The sequence below is a fragment of the Prionailurus bengalensis genome, chromosome B2, assembly GCF_016509475.1.
Source record: "Prionailurus bengalensis isolate Pbe53 chromosome B2, Fcat_Pben_1.1_paternal_pri, whole genome shotgun sequence".
Classification (NCBI taxonomy): Eukaryota; Metazoa; Chordata; class Mammalia; order Carnivora; family Felidae; genus Prionailurus; species Prionailurus bengalensis.
In genome coordinates this window covers 132,985,194-133,003,911 of record NC_057349.1, presented here as the reverse complement: position 1 = coordinate 133,003,911, position 18,718 = coordinate 132,985,194, and the positions used below count along the sequence as shown (strand labels likewise).

At 35.7% G+C, this 18,718-nt stretch overlaps 1 protein-coding gene across 4 annotated transcripts in view; it reads right to left on the bottom strand.

Moving 5' to 3' along the window:
* STXBP5 (syntaxin binding protein 5) overlaps nt 1–18,718 on the bottom strand; it is a 173,560-nt gene that overhangs the window by 7,906 nt on the left and 146,936 nt on the right. For all 4 annotated transcript variants that reach the window (XM_043592558.1, XM_043592556.1, XM_043592557.1 and 1 more), the window contains one exon: nt 15,295–15,406. In XM_043592558.1, coding sequence (XP_043448493.1) covers nt 15,295–15,406 — 112 coding nt within the window. The remainder of the gene's footprint in view (nt 1–15,294; nt 15,407–18,718) is intronic.

Below are 18,718 nucleotides of genomic sequence, written 5' to 3'. Positions count from 1 at the left end.
TTTTACATGTTAATAGTGTCCTCTATACTAGTTTATGTCACAAAACTTGTGTAAAAAGGTACTAATAATTCTTTCTTGCAATGAATAATAGGTATACTGATACTAGTTTACATAACAGTAAAAATTACTTAGGTGTGCAAAAAATTAAAGATAAATTAAACATACAGGTTTGATTTAGTTTCTTCCATGCTTTCTCATCCTTTAAATACTGTGCTTAGGTTTAGAAGTAGAGGAAAATGCAGAATTCATTTATTATTCTACTTTAGTCTCCAAAAGTGTAGATATGCTGAATCTCTTTCTTTTTCTCCATTTATCTTGTCACTTACCAACAGACCAATTTTTTTCCCTTCAAAAGATCTCAGGAATTCACTGCTTCCTTTCCCTCCATAATCCAGACCTTGATTCCCTAATATCTAGGTTACTGTAAAAGTCTTACATTATGTTAAAGACTGAGGTCAGATTTCCCCTCTTCCCTCAGCATACATTTCTTTCGCTGGAAATATAATTCACATACCATAAAATTTGCCCCTGAATAATTCAGTAACTTTTAGTTTATTTAGAAGGTTGTTTAACCACCATCACTATCTAATTCCTAACATTTTCATGACTTCAAAAAAATAAATAAAACAAAAAAAACAAAACCAAAAAACAACCCCATCCTTATTAGGAGTCACTTTCCATTCCTGCTTCTTCTCAGTCCTTGGCAATCAACAATCTACTCAGTCTTTATAAATTTTACTATTCTGAACACTCATATAAATGGATTCATACAATATGTGGTCTTTGTATCCAGCTTCTTTCACTTAAAATAATGTTGTCAAGGCCCAACATGTTGTAGCACACATTGGTACTTCATCCCTCCTAATGACTGAATAATATTCGATTGAATGGATATATGACATTTTATCAGTTCATCAGTTGATGGACCTTTGAGTTGTTTCTACTTTTTGGCTATTATGAATAGCTGTTAATGAACATTTGTACAAGTTTTTGTATGAACATATATTTTCAATTCTCTTGGGTGTACACCAAGGAGTGGAATTGTTGAGTCATGTTTTAACTTTTTGAGGGACTTTCAGCTCTCCAGAGAGATTACAGCATTTTTATATTTCTACCAGCAATGTAGGAGATTTTCAATTTCTCCACATTCTTGCAAACATTTATTTTAAATCTCTTAATGTTTTATTTATTTTTGAGAGAGAGAGCAAACAGATACAAGCAGGGGAGGGGCAGAGAGAGAGGGAGACAGAATCGGAAGCAGGCTTCAGGCTCTGAGCTGTCATTGGAGAGCCCGACGACGTTGGGCTGGAATTCGTGAACTGCGAGGTCATGACCTGAGCCAAAGTCAGACAGCTAATGGACTGAGCCACCTAGCTGCCCACCCCCCTTGCAAACATTTATTACTGAACAGATTTTCAGTGACAGCCATTCTAGTGTGAAGTGGTATTTATCTGATTTCCACTTCCCTAGTGACAAGTGATGATGTATATCTTTTCATGTTTATTGGCCATTTGTATATTTTGTCTGGAGAAAAGTCTATTCAAACCCATTTAAAAACTGGGCTATTTTTCTTTTTACTGTTAAGTTATGAGAATTCCTTATATATTTTAAATATTAGACTCTTACCAGATTCCAGATATGTCACATATAGGATTTGTAGTATTTTATTACTATCTGTGGGTTGTCTTTTCATTTTCTTGACAGCGTTCTTTGATTTTTAATTTTAATGAAATCCAATTTATTTTTTTCTTTGGTTGCTTGTGATTTAGATGTCACATCTAAGAAACCGCTGGCTAATCTAAGGTCACAGAGATTTATGCCGATGCTTTTTTCTATCACTTTTACAGTTTTAGCTCATACATTAAGGTCACTGATCCATTTTGAGTTATGTATGGTATGAGGTGGGGAAACAACTTTATTCTTTTGCATGTGGATATCCAGTTGTCCCCACCATCTGTTGAACAGACCATTCTTTCACCTTTGCATTTTCTTGGCATTCTTGTAGAAAACCAATTAACTATACATGTATGGATTTATTTCTGGATTCTCAATTCTATTCCATTGATCTATATTACCTGTCCTTATGCCACTACTGCACTATCTTGATGATTATAGCTTTGTAGTAAATTTACAAATTGAAACGTGTGAGTCCTCCATCTTTTTTCTTCTTTGAACAATTTTGTGTGTATGTGGCTGTTTTGGATCCTTTCCATTTCCATGTAAATGTTAGGAACAGTTTCTTTCTTTCTTCAAAAAAAATAGTTGCGATTTTGACAGGGATTGTATTGAATGCACAGATCAACTTGAGGAGCATGGCCATCTTCCCAATATTAAATCTTCCAATCCATGAACATAGGATGTCAATCCACTTATCTATGATTTAATTTCTTAAATGATGTTTTTAAGTTTTTAGTGCATTTTACACTTCTTTTGTTAAATTATTCCTAAGTACTTTATCTTTTTGATATTATCAGAAATGGAACTGTATTAAATTTTCAGTTTCTTCACTGCTAGTATATGAAGAAAAGCAATTGATTATTTACATTGATCTTGTACCTTGCAATCTTGTTGAACTCGTTTATAATTTATATATACATATATAACATATATATAAAAATATAAAACATACACATATAAAAATATATATATAACATATACATAAATGCATATAACATATACAGATATATATGTATATATATATATGGATTCCTTAAAATTCTCTATTTGTAAGATTAGTCATCTACAAATACAGACTTTTGCTTCTTCCATTCCAATATGCATGCCCTTTAGTTCCTTTTCTTACCTAATTGTCCTGGTTAAAGCTTTTAGTACAAGGCTAAAAAGAAAAGCTAAAATGCTTTGAATTTCCATCTAAAGTTTAGTTATCAGTTACAAAATTTGGGGGGGGGGTGTTGATAAGGACTTCATTAAGTGTATATTTGTGTGTGTATACATACATCAGTTTTGGGAGAATTGATGCCTTTTACTGAATCTTTTTTTTTTTATTTTTTTTATTTTTGAGACAGGGAGACAGAGCATGAGTGGGGGAGGGGCAGAGACAGAGGGAGACACAGAATCTGAAACAGGCTCCAGGCTCTGAGCTGTCAGCACAGAGCCTGATGCGGGGCTCAAACCCACAAACCGTGAGATCATGACCTCAGCCAAAGTTGGACGCTCAACCGACTGAGCCACTCAGGCGCCCCAAGAATCTTTTAATGCATGAACATAGTATATTTCTCCTTTTATTTGGGTCTTTAACTTCTTTCAACAAACTTCTCTAATTTTCTATTTTCCCTATAGAGGTCCTAAACATCTTCTGTTAAGATGTATATCTAAGTATTTGATTTTTTTTTTTTTTAATATGATTGTGGTAGGTAGGATAATGTCCACCACTCCTCTCAAAGATGACCATAATCTAATTCCTGGAACCTGTGATTGTTACCTTACATAGGAAAAGGAAGTTTGTTGATATGATTAAGTTAAGGACCTAGAAATAGATTATCCAGGTAAACCCAATGTAATCACAAGCAAAGAGCTTTTCCTAGCTATGGGCAGAGAGAGAGATGTGGCTTCAGAAAAATAGATGCAACAAAGTTGCTATCTTTGATCCTTTAGGGCAATTACATCCTCTTATCCTTTGTTATCTTCTTTTTTTTTCTTTTCTTTTTTATTTTTATTTCTGATAGTGTTTACTTGTGCCTTCCTTTTTTTTTTGCTCAGTTTCACCAGAAATTTATCAATTTTATCAGATTTTTAAAGAATCAACTTTTGGTTTGGTTGATTTTTTTCTACTGTGTATTTATTTACTAAGTCATTACTGTCTTATTATCCTCTATTTTCTTTGGTTTATTAAATGCTGTTTTCTATCTTTTTGAGACGGCTGTTCAGTTCACTCACTTTTATGTTTTCTTTTCCTAATAATATTGTATATATACTAATCAATATATACATTTTAAGTGTTTATTTTTTGAAAGGGAGAGAATACAAGCAGGGGAGGGGCAGAGAGAGAAGGAGACACAGAATCTGAATCAGGCTCGAAGCTCTGAGCTATCAGCACAGAGCGTGACATGGGGCTTGAACTCATGAACTGCGAGATCATGACCTGGGCTGAAGTCGGACAATTAACTGACAGAGCCACCCAGGCGCCCCTATAAATATCAATATTGCTTTAGATGCTTACCAATGATTATGAATTGACACATGGGTTATTCAAAACTGTATTAATTTTCAAACATGGCATTTAAAATTAGCTTTGTTACTAATTACAAGCATAACTGCATTGTGATTAGATCACAAACAATTAACTTTAATCCTCTGAAATTTAATTTTTAAAAAAAAAATTTTTTTTTTTTTAACGTTTATTTATTTTTGGGACAGAGAGAGACAGAGCATGAACGGGGGAGGGGCAGAGAAAGAGGGAGACACAGAATCGGAAACAGGCTCCAGGCTCCGAGCCATCAGCCCAGAGCCTGACGCGGGGCTCGAACTCACGGACCGCGAGATCGTGACCTGGCTGAAGTCGGATGCTTAACCGACTGCGCCACCCAGGCGCCCCTGAAATTTAATTTTTAAAAAACTGTCTAACACATGGTCAACTTAAAAAAAAACCAAGTTTTTAAAATGTAAGTTTCAAACATAAAGGAAAGTACAAGAACTGTATAAAAAACATCCATATACTCATTATCTAATTTTGGTAATAGGTAACATTTTTTGACATGAGTGTCCATATGTAAAATTTTTGAATATTTAAAATTCATTATAGACATTATGACATTTTACTCAAAACAATTCAGCATATATCTGTAATTTCTCTACAAATACATTTTATGACCATTCTGTCTGTGCTTAAAAATAATGTATTCTGCAATGTTCTGTATCTCTTCATTAGTTTTAATTTCATTAATTGTTTTGTTCATGCCTTCTATATCCTTTACTGACTTTACTGCTGTCTGCTTTTGTATCTCAATCAATAGGCATATTAGCAGTTCCCACTATGATTGGGAAATGGTCTCTCTCTTCTAATAGTTATATGAATTTTTTTAAATATATTTTTTAGTGAAATTATAAGGTATGGGGCACCTGGGTGGCTCAGTCGGTTGAGCGTCCAACTTCGGCTTGGGTCATGATCTTGCTGTCCATGAGGTTCAAACCCCGCGTCGGGCTCTGTGCTGACACCTTGGAGCCTGGAGCCTGTTTCAGATTCTGTGTCTCCCTCTGTCTCTGCCCCTCCCCTACTCATGCTCTGTCTCTCAAAAATAAATAAACATAAAAAGAAATATATAAGGTGCACTCAATGAATGCACAAAACAGATGGGATAAATAGAAAACACATAAAGGATGGCAGACTTAAATATGAATAACCATAGTAATTATGCCCTTAATTTAAAAGGCAAAGATTGGGGTGCCTGTGTGGCTCACTTGGTTGAGCATCTGACTCTTGACCTTGGCTCAAGTCATGACTTCACGGTTCATAAGATGTGTCAGGCTCTGTGCTGATGGCATGGAGCCTGCTTGGGATTCTTTCTCTCCCTCTATCTCTGTCTCTCCCCTGCTTGTACACACACATACTCTCTCTCTCTTTCAAAATAAATATTAAAAAAAGAAATTATAACATGCATCCTTAGCTTATTAAAAGCTGTTAGATACTCTTTTTTTTTTTTAACGTTTATTTATTTTTGGGACAGAGAGAGACAGAGCATGAACGGGGGAGGGGCAGAGAGAGAGGGAGACACAGAATCGGAAACAGGCTCCAGGCTCTGAGCCATCAGCCCAGAGCCTGACGCGGGGCTCGAACTCACAGACCGCGAGATCGTGACCTGGCTGAAGTTGGACGCTTAACCGACTGCGCCACCCAGGCGCCCAAGCTGTTTGATACTCTTAAAAAATCTCTTTAAAAATGCGTCATCTCAGATCACCTTAAATTCAATTACTCTTTGTGACTCTCTTGATTTTATATGATTTTTTGTGTATTTATGTATTTTTTATGAGTATACTATTTTTCTTTGTGTTTATATATTGTATACACATACCATAAGACTTTGCTTTACAGTTGTAAAGATTATATTCATTATATTTATGCATGAACTTATTACTTTCTTTCCAAAACATTGTTTCCTGCATCTCTGACATTCCATGGAGGATTAGTACAGCCTTTAGAGTTTCCTTTAGTGTGGTGGCAAGTCTTATTCATTTATTCGCCTAAAAATGTCTCATTCCTGAAGGCTATTTTCTTTGAGTATAGAAATCTACATTAAGTACTGTCTTCTGTCAACATACAGAAGATCATCCCATTATCTTTGGTTGTTGAGAAATCAGTATATAGCTTGTTAAAGGATACCTCATTTTCTTCTAGCCACCTCAAATATTTTCTTTTTTGTCTTTGATATACTCTATTTTCATGTGACATATATAGCTATGAATTTTTTAAAAAATATCCTTGGAATTCATCAGGTTTTTTGACTGTGTGAATTGGTATCGTCTATCAATTATGAGAGATTTCCAACCATATGTCTTTATATATTGCTTCTTCTTCACATTCTTTCCTCTTTCTTTCTTGAGAAGTCTAAACACTTGTTAGAATTTCTCACTGCAACTTCTATTTCTTTTATCTTCTTTGTATTTTACATCTTTTTGGTTTCTCTGTGCTACATTCTGGATCATTTATTTTGCCTATTTTCAAGCTATGTAATTCTCTCTTCAGTTGTGTAAAACTTGTGGTTAAATTTATCTACTCAGCTTTTAATTTCTGTTTTTGAATCTTTCAGTTCTAGAATTTCATTTTAGTTTATACATTTGTTGTGTTGATTTTTATAATTTTCAGTTATCTGATAAAATGTTCAGGCATGGTACTTATGCTTACAAACATAATATACATAACTATTTTATAGTTTGTGTCTGATAATTCTAATATTTGAAGTACCTGTGATTCTGTTTCTGCTTTTTCTGTTTCATTGTTCATGGTGTTGGTCACTAGTGTTGCTGGTTAACTTGGATGACATATTTGAAAATTATTTCTAGAAATAATTTGAGGATTTGCAATATGTAACCTTCCATTAGAGAACATTTTCATTTGCTTTTGCCAGATGTTGAGCACTTGAGCAGTCTGCAAAAATACTTAAATAAGGTTGAAAGTTTTCTGGTACACTCAGATAATTTAAAGCTAATCTGTCTGTGTGTAGGAGGGCTAATTTATTTCCAGATCACCTTTAGTCTTAAGCTGTGGCCTTTTGGTTCCTTGCAAAGAGAAGTTGTTTAATAAGATCCCCAGTCTTGAGAGGAATGAAGATGGCAGAGAAGTAGGGGCACCCTGAGCTTTCCTTGTCCCTCAAACAGAGCTGTACTGAGTCAGATCACCTGGAATACCCAGGAAATTGATCTATGAACTGGCAGAAGGATCTCCATGGTTGGAGGGAGACAGTGTGGCAGGTGTGTGGAAGTGAATTGGGGGAGAGAAAAATGGTGGTGCATGGAGGAATCCTTTCCATGGAAGACAAAAGGGAGAGAAAGAGAGAGGGGTTGAGACAGTGTGACACTGGGTTTGCACAAGAGGAAAACCATTCTGGACCATGGACTGGGGAAGGAGTGTCACAGGTTGTTGTTTGTTTGTTTGTTTTTGCAAATAGCACATGGAGCTCACACTCTGAGGTTTTTGAAGTGTGCAACTTTCTCCAGAGCAGAGTTGTGGTGCACGTTCCTGGGGAGAAGGAGGGAGCTGGCCCCGGCGTACACAGCGTGGTGTAGGGATCTCCTGAGCTGGGGCGCACTGGGAGAGAACAGTTCCCTTCTTGGACTACTTTTGGAAGAGGTTATATTGCTTCTCCAAGGACAAAAGACCTGTAGGCACCAGCAAAAGGCCTTTTCATCAGCAGGGGACAGAGGTACACCCAGAGGGCATATAACCTTGTTGCTGCTTTTAGTGGTGCTGCACCATAGATTCCGTGCACTGTGCTGGCATGGGATTGTCTTTTGGAGACAAGGGACGTCAGACGCAGCATGGAGAGGCTGCGGTGCCAGATCCTTTAGGATTCTGAGTTTTGAATCCCAGGTGTGTGCCAAAGAAAAACGCAGGACAGCTGTGGTGCAGGGCGAGCTGACTGCCCTTGCTATTCTGTGAGGGTTGCCTGAACAGCAGCGAGTGTGAGATCCCCTATCTGGGGACAAGAGACTGGGTGGTGTCATTATCCCCAAAACACCAACGCAGTGGGACATCAGAGAGCAACACAGTGGCCCCCAGTGGAGGTGGGACCAGTTTACACCAGACCCCAACCCCCTGTGCCTGGCCACTGTTCATTTACTGGGGCAAGACAGTGATTCTGAGCCAATCAATGCAGCAGGCCTCTCCTCCAGGAGACCAGCACAGACAGCACCCCCATGCACCAAGTGCACTGAAAATGAGGTGCTTCAATACAACACCTGCAGCTCTGATGAAAACAGGACCAGGCTTACTTTTTTTTTTTTTTTCTTCTTTTTTCTTCTTTTGGAATCAGGCTCATAGTTTTTTGTTTGCTTTTTTCCATTTCCTTTTCTCTTTTTTAATTGGATCAGTCTTCTTCTGAAGACTTTTTTTTTTTTCTTTTCTTCCTTTTTTCACTTCTTTTTCTTTGGAATCAGGCTTATAATTTTTTCATTATCTGTTTTTTTTCCCATTCCTCTTCCTTTCCTTTTTGGGATCAGGCTTTTTCCCCCTTATTTTTCAGGCTTATTTTAACAAACAAATCAAAGCACACCTAGTTAAAGGCCCAAGTACTCCCCACTGCAGGTAAGGAGGACTCCTATAGAGGACTGACCAGTGGGAAAGAGCAGCCAAAACACAACAGCAGAGTGCACACAGCATATACTAGAAAAACTTCCTGGAGTGCTAGGCCCTGGACAGTATATGACCCCTTTATAATACAGCATTACTCTCAGATACAGGTAACATAACATACTTTCAAAACATGCAAAAGACAGAAACTAAGCCAAAATGACAAGATGGAGAAATTCTTCCCAAAAGAAATGTTGAGAAGAAATCACAGCCAGGTGACTCTGTTACTCAAAACAGAGATAAGCAATATATCTGAACAAGAATTTAGAACAACAGTCATAACACTACTAGTGGGCTTGAAAAAAGACACAGAAGACACAAGCAAGAAATCCTTGCTACAGAGATCAAAGACCTAAAAGCTAGTCAGGCTGAAAGAAAAATGCTATAACTGAGACGCAAAACCTACTCGATAGAGTCATGATGAGGACTGAAGAAGCAGAGGAGAGGATAGGTGATAAAATTATGGAAAATAATGATACTGAAAGGAAGAGGGAAAGAAAACTATTAGATCACAAGGGGAGACTTAGGGAACTTAGTTATTCCACAGAGTGAAACAGTATTTGTATTATAGGAGTCCCAGAATAAGAAGAGTGAGAAAAAGGGCAGGTTTATTTGAACAAATCTTAGCTGAGAACTTCCCTAATCTAGGGAAGGAAACAGACATCCAAGTCCAAGAGGCACAGACGACTCACCTTAAACAAAACAAAACAGAACAACAGGTCAACACCATGACATATCACAGTGAAACCTGCAAAATACAAAGATACAGAGGGAATTCTGACAGCAGCTAGGGACAAAAGGTTCTTAACCTACAAGGGTGGACACATAAGGCCAGAAACAAACCTGTCCCTTGAAACTTTGCAGGCCAGAAGGGAGTGGCAGGAAATATTCAATGTGCTGAATAGGAAAAATATGCAGCCAAGAATCCTTTATCTAGCAAGGCTGTCATTTAGAATAGAAGGAGAGATACTTTCCCAGATAAAACTAAAGGAGTTTGTGACCACTAAACCAGCCCTGCAAGAAATTTTAAGGGGTACTCTTAGAGTGGAGAAGAAAAAAAAAAAAAAAAAGACCAAAGCAACAAAGGCTACAAATGACCAGAGAAATCACCAGAAACATCAACTCTACAGGCAACATAATGGCACTAAATTCATATCTTTCAATAATTACTTTGAATGTAAATGGACTAAGTGCTCTAATTAAAAGACATAGGTATTAGAATGGAAAAACAAAACAAGATCCATCTATATGCTGGTTACAGGAGACTCATTTTAGACTTAAAGACACCTATAGATTGAAAATGAGGGGATAGAGAACCATCTATCATGCTAATGAATGTCAAAAGAAAGTCAGAGTAGCCATCCTTGTATCAGACAAACTAGATTTTAAAATAAAGACTGTAACAAGATTAAACCAGATAGACTGAACAGATAGATTCAGACATTTCATCCTAAAGCAGCAGAATACACATTCTTCTCGAGTGCACAAGGAACATTCTCCAGAATAGATCACATACTGGGTCACAAATAAGCCCTCAACAGGTACAAAAACATCGAGATCATACCATGCATATTTTCAGATCACAATGCTATGAAACGTGGAATCAACCACAAAAAAAAATTTGGACTGTCTTCACATACATAGAGGTTAAAGAACATCCTACTAAAGAATGAATGATTGGGTTAACCAGGAAATTAAAGAAGAAATAAAAATATACATGGAAGCAAATGAAAATGAAAACACGACAGTTCAAATCCTCTGGGATGAAGCAAAGGCAGTCCTAAGAGAAAACTATACTGCAATTCAGGCCTATCTCAAGAAGCAAGAAAGGTCCCAAATACACAATCCAACCTTACACCTAGAGGAGACAGAAAAGAAACAGCAAATGAAGCCGAAAGCCAGCAGAAGGGAAACAAACAAAATTACAGCAGAAATAAATGACAGAAACAAAACCAGTAAAACAGATCAAAGAAACTTAAGAGTTGGTTCTTTGAAAGAATAAACAAAATTGATAACCCCCTAGCCAGACTTATCAAAAAGAAAAGAGAAAGGACCCAAGTAGATAAAATCATGGATGAAAAGAGATCACAACCAACACCACAGAAATATAAACAATTATAATAAGGGAATACTATGAAAAATTATATTCCAACAAGCTGTGCAATCTGGGAAAAAATGGGCAAATTCCCTTTTTTTTGGAATTTGGAAACTCACAAATAACCAAAACTGAAACAGGAAGAAATAGAAAAGTTGAACAGACCCATAACCAGCAAAGAAATTGAATCAGTCATCAAAAATCTCCCAACAAACAAGAATCCTGAGCCAGGTGGTCTTCCCAAGGGAATTCTACCAGACATTTAAAGAAGAGTTAATACCTATTCTTCTTAAACTGTTCCAAAAAATAGAAATGGAAGGAAAGCTTCCAAACTCATTCTATGAAGCCAGAATTATTTTGATTCCAAAACCAGATTCCATTAAAAAGGAAAATTACAGGCCAATATCCCTGATGAAACTGGATGCAAAGATTCTCAACAAGGTATTAGCAAATCAAATTCAACAGTACATTAAAAGACTAATTCATTGTGATCAGAAGGGATTTACTCCTGGGCTGCAGGGTTGGTTCAATATTCACAAATCAATCAATTTGATATACCACATTAATAAAAGAAAGGATAAGAGCCATATAATCCTGCCAATAGATGCAGAAAGTGTTTGACAAAATACAGCATGAATTCTTGATAAAAACTCTCAACAAAGTAGGAACTGATGGAACATACCTCAACATCACAAATGCCATATATGAAATACCCATAGCTAATATCATCCTCAATGGGGAAAAACTAAGAGCCTTTCCCCTATAGACAGGAACAAGACAAGGATGCCCACTCTCACCATTACTATTTATTTAACATAGTATTGAAAGTCTTAGTCTCAGTAATCAGACAATAAAAGAAATAAAGGGCATAAAAACTGGCAAGGAAGAAGTTAAACTTTCACTATTTGCAGATGACATGACACTCTATGTAGAAATCCCAAAAGACTCCACCAAAAAATTGCTAGAACTAGTACATGAATTCAGCAAAATTGCAGGATGTAAAATCAGTGTGCAGTAATCTGTTGCATTTCTGTACACCAATAATGAAACAACAGAAAAAGAAATAAAGGAATCAATTCCATTTACAATTGCACAAAAACAGCAAGATACCTAGGAATAAACCTAACTAAACAGGTAAAAGATCTGTACTCTGAAAACTATAGAAAACTTATGAAAGAAACTGAAAAGAACACAAAGAAATGAAAAAGCATTCCATGCTCATGGATTGGAAGAACACTGTTAAAATGTCTATACTACTCAAATCAATCTACACATTTAAAGCAATCCCTATCAAAATACCACCAGCATTTATTGCAGAGCTAGATCAAACAATTCTAGAATTTGTATGGAACCACAAAAGACCCCAAATAACCAAAGCAATCCTCAAAAAGAAAAACAAAACTGGAGGCATCACAATTCCAGATTTCAAGCTATGTTACTAAGCTGTAGTCATCAAGACAATATGGTACTAGCACAAAAACAGACACATAGATCAATGCAACAGAAAAGAAAACCCACAAACAGACCCAAAACTATATAATCAACTCATCTTTGACAAAGAAGGAAAGAATATCCAATGGAAAAAAGATAGTCTCTTCAACAAATGGTGCTGAGAACACTGGACAGCAACATGCAGAAGAATGAAACTAGATCACTTTCTCTTACATACACAAAAATAAATTTAAAATGGATGAAAGACCTAAATGGAAGCCAGGAAACAATCAAAATCTAGAGAGTAACACAGGCAGCAACCTCTTTCACCTAGGCCATAGCACTTTTTACTAGACATGTCGCTGAAGGCAAGGGAAATGAAAGCAAACATGAACTATGAGGACCTCATCAAGATAAAAAGCTTCTGGACAGTGAAGAAACAATCAACAAAACTAAAAGGCAGCCTACAGAACAGGAAATGTTTGCAAACAACGTATCTATGAAGTATTAGTATCCAAAATCTATAAAGAACTTATCAAAATCAACAACCAAAAAACAAGTAACCCAGTTAAGACATGGGCAGAAGACATGAACAGACACTTTTCCAAAGAAGACATCCAGATGGCTAACAGACACATGAAAAGATGCTCAATATCACTCATAATCAGAGAAATAGAAACTAAAACCATGATGAGATACCACCTCACATCTGTCAGAATGACTAAAATGAATCACACAAGAAGCAACAGGTGTTGATCCCCCTTTCTCCACATCCTCATCCTCTTGCACTGCTGGTGGGAATACAAACTGGTGCAACCACTCTGGAGAACAGTGTGGAGGTTCCTCAAAAAAACTAAAAATAGAACTACTCTACAATCTAGCAATTGCACTATTATGTATTTACCCAAAGGATACAAAAATACAGATTTGAAGGGGCACATGAACCCCAGTGTTTATACAGCAGCATTATCAACAATAGCCAAACTATGGAGACAGCCCAAATGTCCATTGACTGATGAATGGATAAAGAAGACATGGTGTGTGTGTGTGTATATATATATAATGTTATATTACCCAGTCATCAAAAAGAATGAAATCTTGCCATTTGCAATGATTTGGATGGAACTAGAATGTATTATACTAAGTGAAATAAATCTTTCAGAGAAAGACAAATATAATTTTTACTGATGTGAAACAAAACAGCTGAACATACGGGAAAGAGGGGAAGAGAAGAAAGGGAAAAAAAAACACAAGGGACTCTTAAGGACAGAAAACAAACTGAGAGTTGATGGAGGGACGTGGGTGGGAGATGGGCTAGATGGGTGATGGGTATTAAGGAAGACACTTGTTGTGATGAGCAGAGGGTGTTGTATGTAAGTGATGAATCACTGAATTCTTTTATTTCTTAAAAATTTATTTATTTTGAGGGAGACAGACTGTGAGCAGGGGAGGGGAGAGAGTGAGGGAGAAACTCAAGCAGGCTCTGTGCTGCCAGTGCAGAACTCGATGTGGGGCTTGTACCCACAAAACTGTGAGAGCATGACTTGAGCTGAAATCAAGAATCAGACTCTACTGACTGAGCCACCCAGGCACCCACTGAATTCTACTTCTGAAACCAATATTGCACTATATACTAACTAAAATTTGAATTAAAAAAAAATTGAAAGTAAAAACTGTAAAAAAAAGGAAAAAAAAAAAAAAGATCCCATCCTTGCCTGTTCTAGGAGCCTGCCTAGCTCATATGAACACAGTTTAGTATCTCAGCCTCCTGCTTCAGATTAGCAAAGCACTCCAGAGGAAGATTGGCTTCAGTTTTTTAGGCTCAGCACTCTGGGTTCCCATCCTTCCCTGTGAATAGTGTTCTTTACTATACCATTAGCTCTTTGATATTTTAATTTTTTTTTCAACGTTTATTTATTTTTGGGACAGAGAGAGACAGAGCATGAACGGGGGAGGGGCAGAGAGAGAGAGAGACACAGAATCGGAAACAGGCTCCAGGCTCCGAGCCATCAGCCCAGAGCCTGACGCGGGGCTCGAACTCATGGACCGCGAGATCGTGACCTGGCTGAAGTTGGACGCTTAACCGACTGCGCCACCCAGGTGCCCCAGCTCTTTGATATTTTAAAGAATTTAAAAAAATACATTTTTAAAATTTTGTGTTACTCTATCAATTATCCTTGGTGAGACTGTTATTCCAAATGATCAGCTGCCCATAGCTTGAAGAACAGTCTTCATTTTTCACAATGAACTAAAACTGACTGATTCCCAGCACCAAGATGATTGATCAATCATCTGGAGAAGTCCTGAAAGTTAAATTGCACTGCACTGCAACTTAATGATATTTAATCTTACAGTTTTTCTAATTAGTCAAGCAAGCACAAAAGGAAAATTCTAACGTATCTTTGCAAGACAGAAAGAGAATAAAAGGAAAAAAATTAAGGATAGATAACAGCTATTTGAAAGAAAGGTCGAACATTCAAGGACCAATTTCTACTCTGTGCCAATTATGTGGAAGGTAGTAAATGAACGAGATTTTGCTATTTTAAGTAACTTTTTACTGCAATGAGAATAGTACTAGAGGTTTCCTAAGATAAATGTTTAGGTAAAACACTTTTTCAAAGTTAAGGTCACCAAATAAAGTTAATAATAGAATTGAATAAAAGATCATATTTAATGAAAATAAAGAAAATACTTTCTAAATTATTAAGTTGTGAATACTCATTTTTAACCACCCGAACCTATTCTGATCTTGGTTCCCTGAGCAATATATTCCCCTGATACTGGTTAGAATGACCAAAAAAAAAAAAAAAAAAAAAAAAATGTCCTTTTGCTAAAAACATGGATATATTAATTGTTGTGACCAAGAGAAAAAGGTGAACATAATTTATGCATGTAAGAAAAGCCTACATGGCTTGAATGCTTCAGTTTTACAGATATAATATCCAAATTAAATCAGTCAACTTACACAGTTCTTCTCTATCAAGAGATTGTGCACCACCTCCGAATAAGCCTTTAAAGAATCCCCTGTTTGGTGCTTCAGGTGTTTCTACAGGAGTGAAGAGTTCGCCCAACATCTCCTTTAAAATCAAAACAAATTGTAATTGGTAAAGTTACAGGGAGACTAAACTATAATTCACAAAACCATCACTGCAAATTCTTCAACTTAAGCTTATAACATTACCTGTTGAGATTCAGAAACAATTAATGAGCATATTTCAAGCGATCAGATCTAGTACATACTGACTTAATCAAACAGTTAAGACTAAATTGACTAAAATGAACTTGCTGTTTGTTACTTTGTCTAGATTATTTTCATCACACTTCAAGCAAAGATGATATTCCTGCTTAAACTGTAAGAGGATTCCAATCTTTATGACAACACTATCCCTTAATTCTTAATATCAAGAATTGATAACTGGATTAATAATTAGGTCTTCCTACATTAGAAAGAAGAAAAGCTACTAGTAAGATGAGAAGTTTAGTGTAATGATGATACATGATTTTGGAATTATCACTTTCAGCTGAGTCAGAAAATTAATAACTTAGAAAGACACATCAACTTCTGTTTTCATAAATATAGCCCAGGAAAAGAATTATGCCAACATACACCTGGAACTCCAGAATTCTGGTAGGGAGATTGAAAGGCTTCTTTCTGCCTTGTCTGAAATTACTGTCACTACTCTTCAGAGCACAGAAATGGTAAAACTACCTCAGGAGACAAGAAATGTTGCTGACATATTAATGATTTTGTAGATAAATAGAGAGGGAAGAGGAAGTTCTATAAAAGAAGGAAAGCAGCGACATTATAAGGCAGCTCCGGGAAGCTTTAGAAGCAAAATAAAATTATAGTGAACTTTGGAGGCTGCACTTCTGCCCACTGATGAGAAGTAGCTATGATAAAAAAGACAAGTACATTATTGGTTCCAGGTAGGAGTTCTGCTGTATCTGATTTTACATTATTATAGTTGAAAATGAAGTATGTATTTTTTGATTTCCTTAGGGCTGGGCTAAGAAAGTTAATGATGAATGTCCAAAGACTTTACTTTTAAACATATTCATATTAATATTGTCTCTCCAACCAGATTATAAATGGAAGAGAGAATTGTTAACACTATATAACACAGTTTCACCTACAATGTTGAAGTGGATTGAAACCTATACATTTTAGTTTTCTTTCCTCCAAATTTCTACAAAGTGGAGTAAAACTGGAATGTAAAATTTCCTTTAGTCAATAAAACAAACTTGTTAAAACTCACTGTAGAAACTGATAATGATTATTTAATTCAAATTTATATTAGATGATATAACAAAGGTGATTTCCAGTCATTTTTATACTGTGCTATACAGATTCCCATTTAAACTATATTTATTAAATTGATACAACAAAAAATGGCAAACAGCTACCATTTGTGTGTCTTTTATGCTAAATCAAGAGTAATATGACATATAATGAGTGACAGTATAAAGATATGCATTTTAAAGTTTATTTTAAAATTATGGTTTAGAATTCTGAATTTATTTGGTGCTTAATAAGCTTACAATTTGATAAATATAAGGTAAGAAATATAAAAAAAACAGATTATAGCTATAAATGAAGAGTCACTTATAGTGGAGAAATGACTGTTTGGAACCAGTATAAACTTTGGAACCACATAGACTTGGGTTTGATTCTCATCTCTGCCTTTTACTCACAGAGGAATCTTATGCAAATCAATCTCTCAAAGAACTGGTTTCCTCAACTTTAAAAAGAAAAGATAATAACACTTACCCTCAGGAATGTTATCAAGATTAAAGATAATGAACAACATATAAAGGGCCAAGAGTAGACACTCAATGATATAAACACTAAAATTAGAGAAAAAACTCCTTTCACACAATTAAAGATGAAACAAATTATAAAATACAGAAATTACTTATCAAGAGATCAACAATATGAATAGATTACCTTTAAAGGAAGGTTAATAGGGATTTCTTAGAGTCTGCAGTCTCAGTATTAAGATTTGGGGAGAAACACTGATATTAAAAAAGTATATATTACAAAACTATTAAATAGTATCTGTAGATTTTTTGCTTGTGCTTAAATAAGGATTTTACTGGGGAAGCTGGATGGTTCAGTCGGTTGAACTTCTGACTCTTGATTTTGGCTTAGGTCAGGTCATGATCTCAGTTTTGTGAGTTCAAGGCCCCTTGTCAGTCTCCATGCTGACCCTGCAGAGCCTGCTTGAGATTCTCTCTGTTTCTCTCTCTCTCTGCTCCTCCCCTGCTCATGTTCTGTCTCTCTCAAAATAAATAAATGAACTTAAAAACAATTATTAAAAAAAGTAAGGATTTACCTATGATTAAATTTACTATTTAGAATGATTAATTTTAATTTCTAGTGATGCTGGTGAAATCTAAATTAGGTTTGTATTTCTTATGATATCTTTCTACATCTAGTAACAGTAAATTAACTATTGTTAGATTCATTCATAATAGTGTTATCAACAGTTCACTTTTTTTTTATTGTGGAGTTGTATTCTACTGTATGGATATACTATAATTTGATTTTTCATTCATCTGTTGATGGACACTTGGGTAGTTTCTGGTTTTTTGGGTAGTACAAATAAAATAACTATGAATATAATTTCCTTTTCTCTTGAGTTAAAAAACTAAGAGTAGAATGGCTGGGTCTTTGGTTTATGAATGTTTAACTTTTTAAGAAACTTCTAAGCTGTCTTCCAAAGTGGGTGTACTGAAGCAGTGTAGACCTTTTACATCCTTGTGAGAACGTGGCATGGTATTCTTTTTACAGCCTTTCTAGTAAGTGTTTAATGGTGTCTCATTGTGGTTATAATTTGCAGTTCTGTAAGGCCTAAGAATATTGAACATCTTTTCATGGTGAAGCATCTGTTCAAATACTTTGCCCATGTTTTTATTGGGTTGTTTTATCTACTTTCTGAGGACTTTTACATATTCTGGATTTAAGTCCCTTATGGATATATGTTTTGTCAAGGCTTTCTTCCAGCTTGTGGCTTATCTTTCTATTTCTGAAATGTCGTTGAAGAGCAGAAGTTTTACATTTTGTTGAAGTTGTCAATTTGTTCTTTTATGGGCAGTGAGTCTGGTGTTGTAGCTAAGAAATCTTTGCCTAACCCATGTTAACAAAAATCTTCTCTTATATTCCTTCTAAAAGTTGTATAGTTTTAGGATTTACATGTAAGTCTATGATTCATTTTGAATCAAATGCTGTATATATTGTGAGGCATGAATTAAAGTTCTTTTTTTTTATTTTAATTTCCAATTTTTCCAGCATAATTTGTTGGAAAGGCACTCCTTTCTCAGGTGTATTGCCTTCATCAAAAATCAATTGTCCATATATATGAGGATTTATTTCTGAACTCTATATTGTT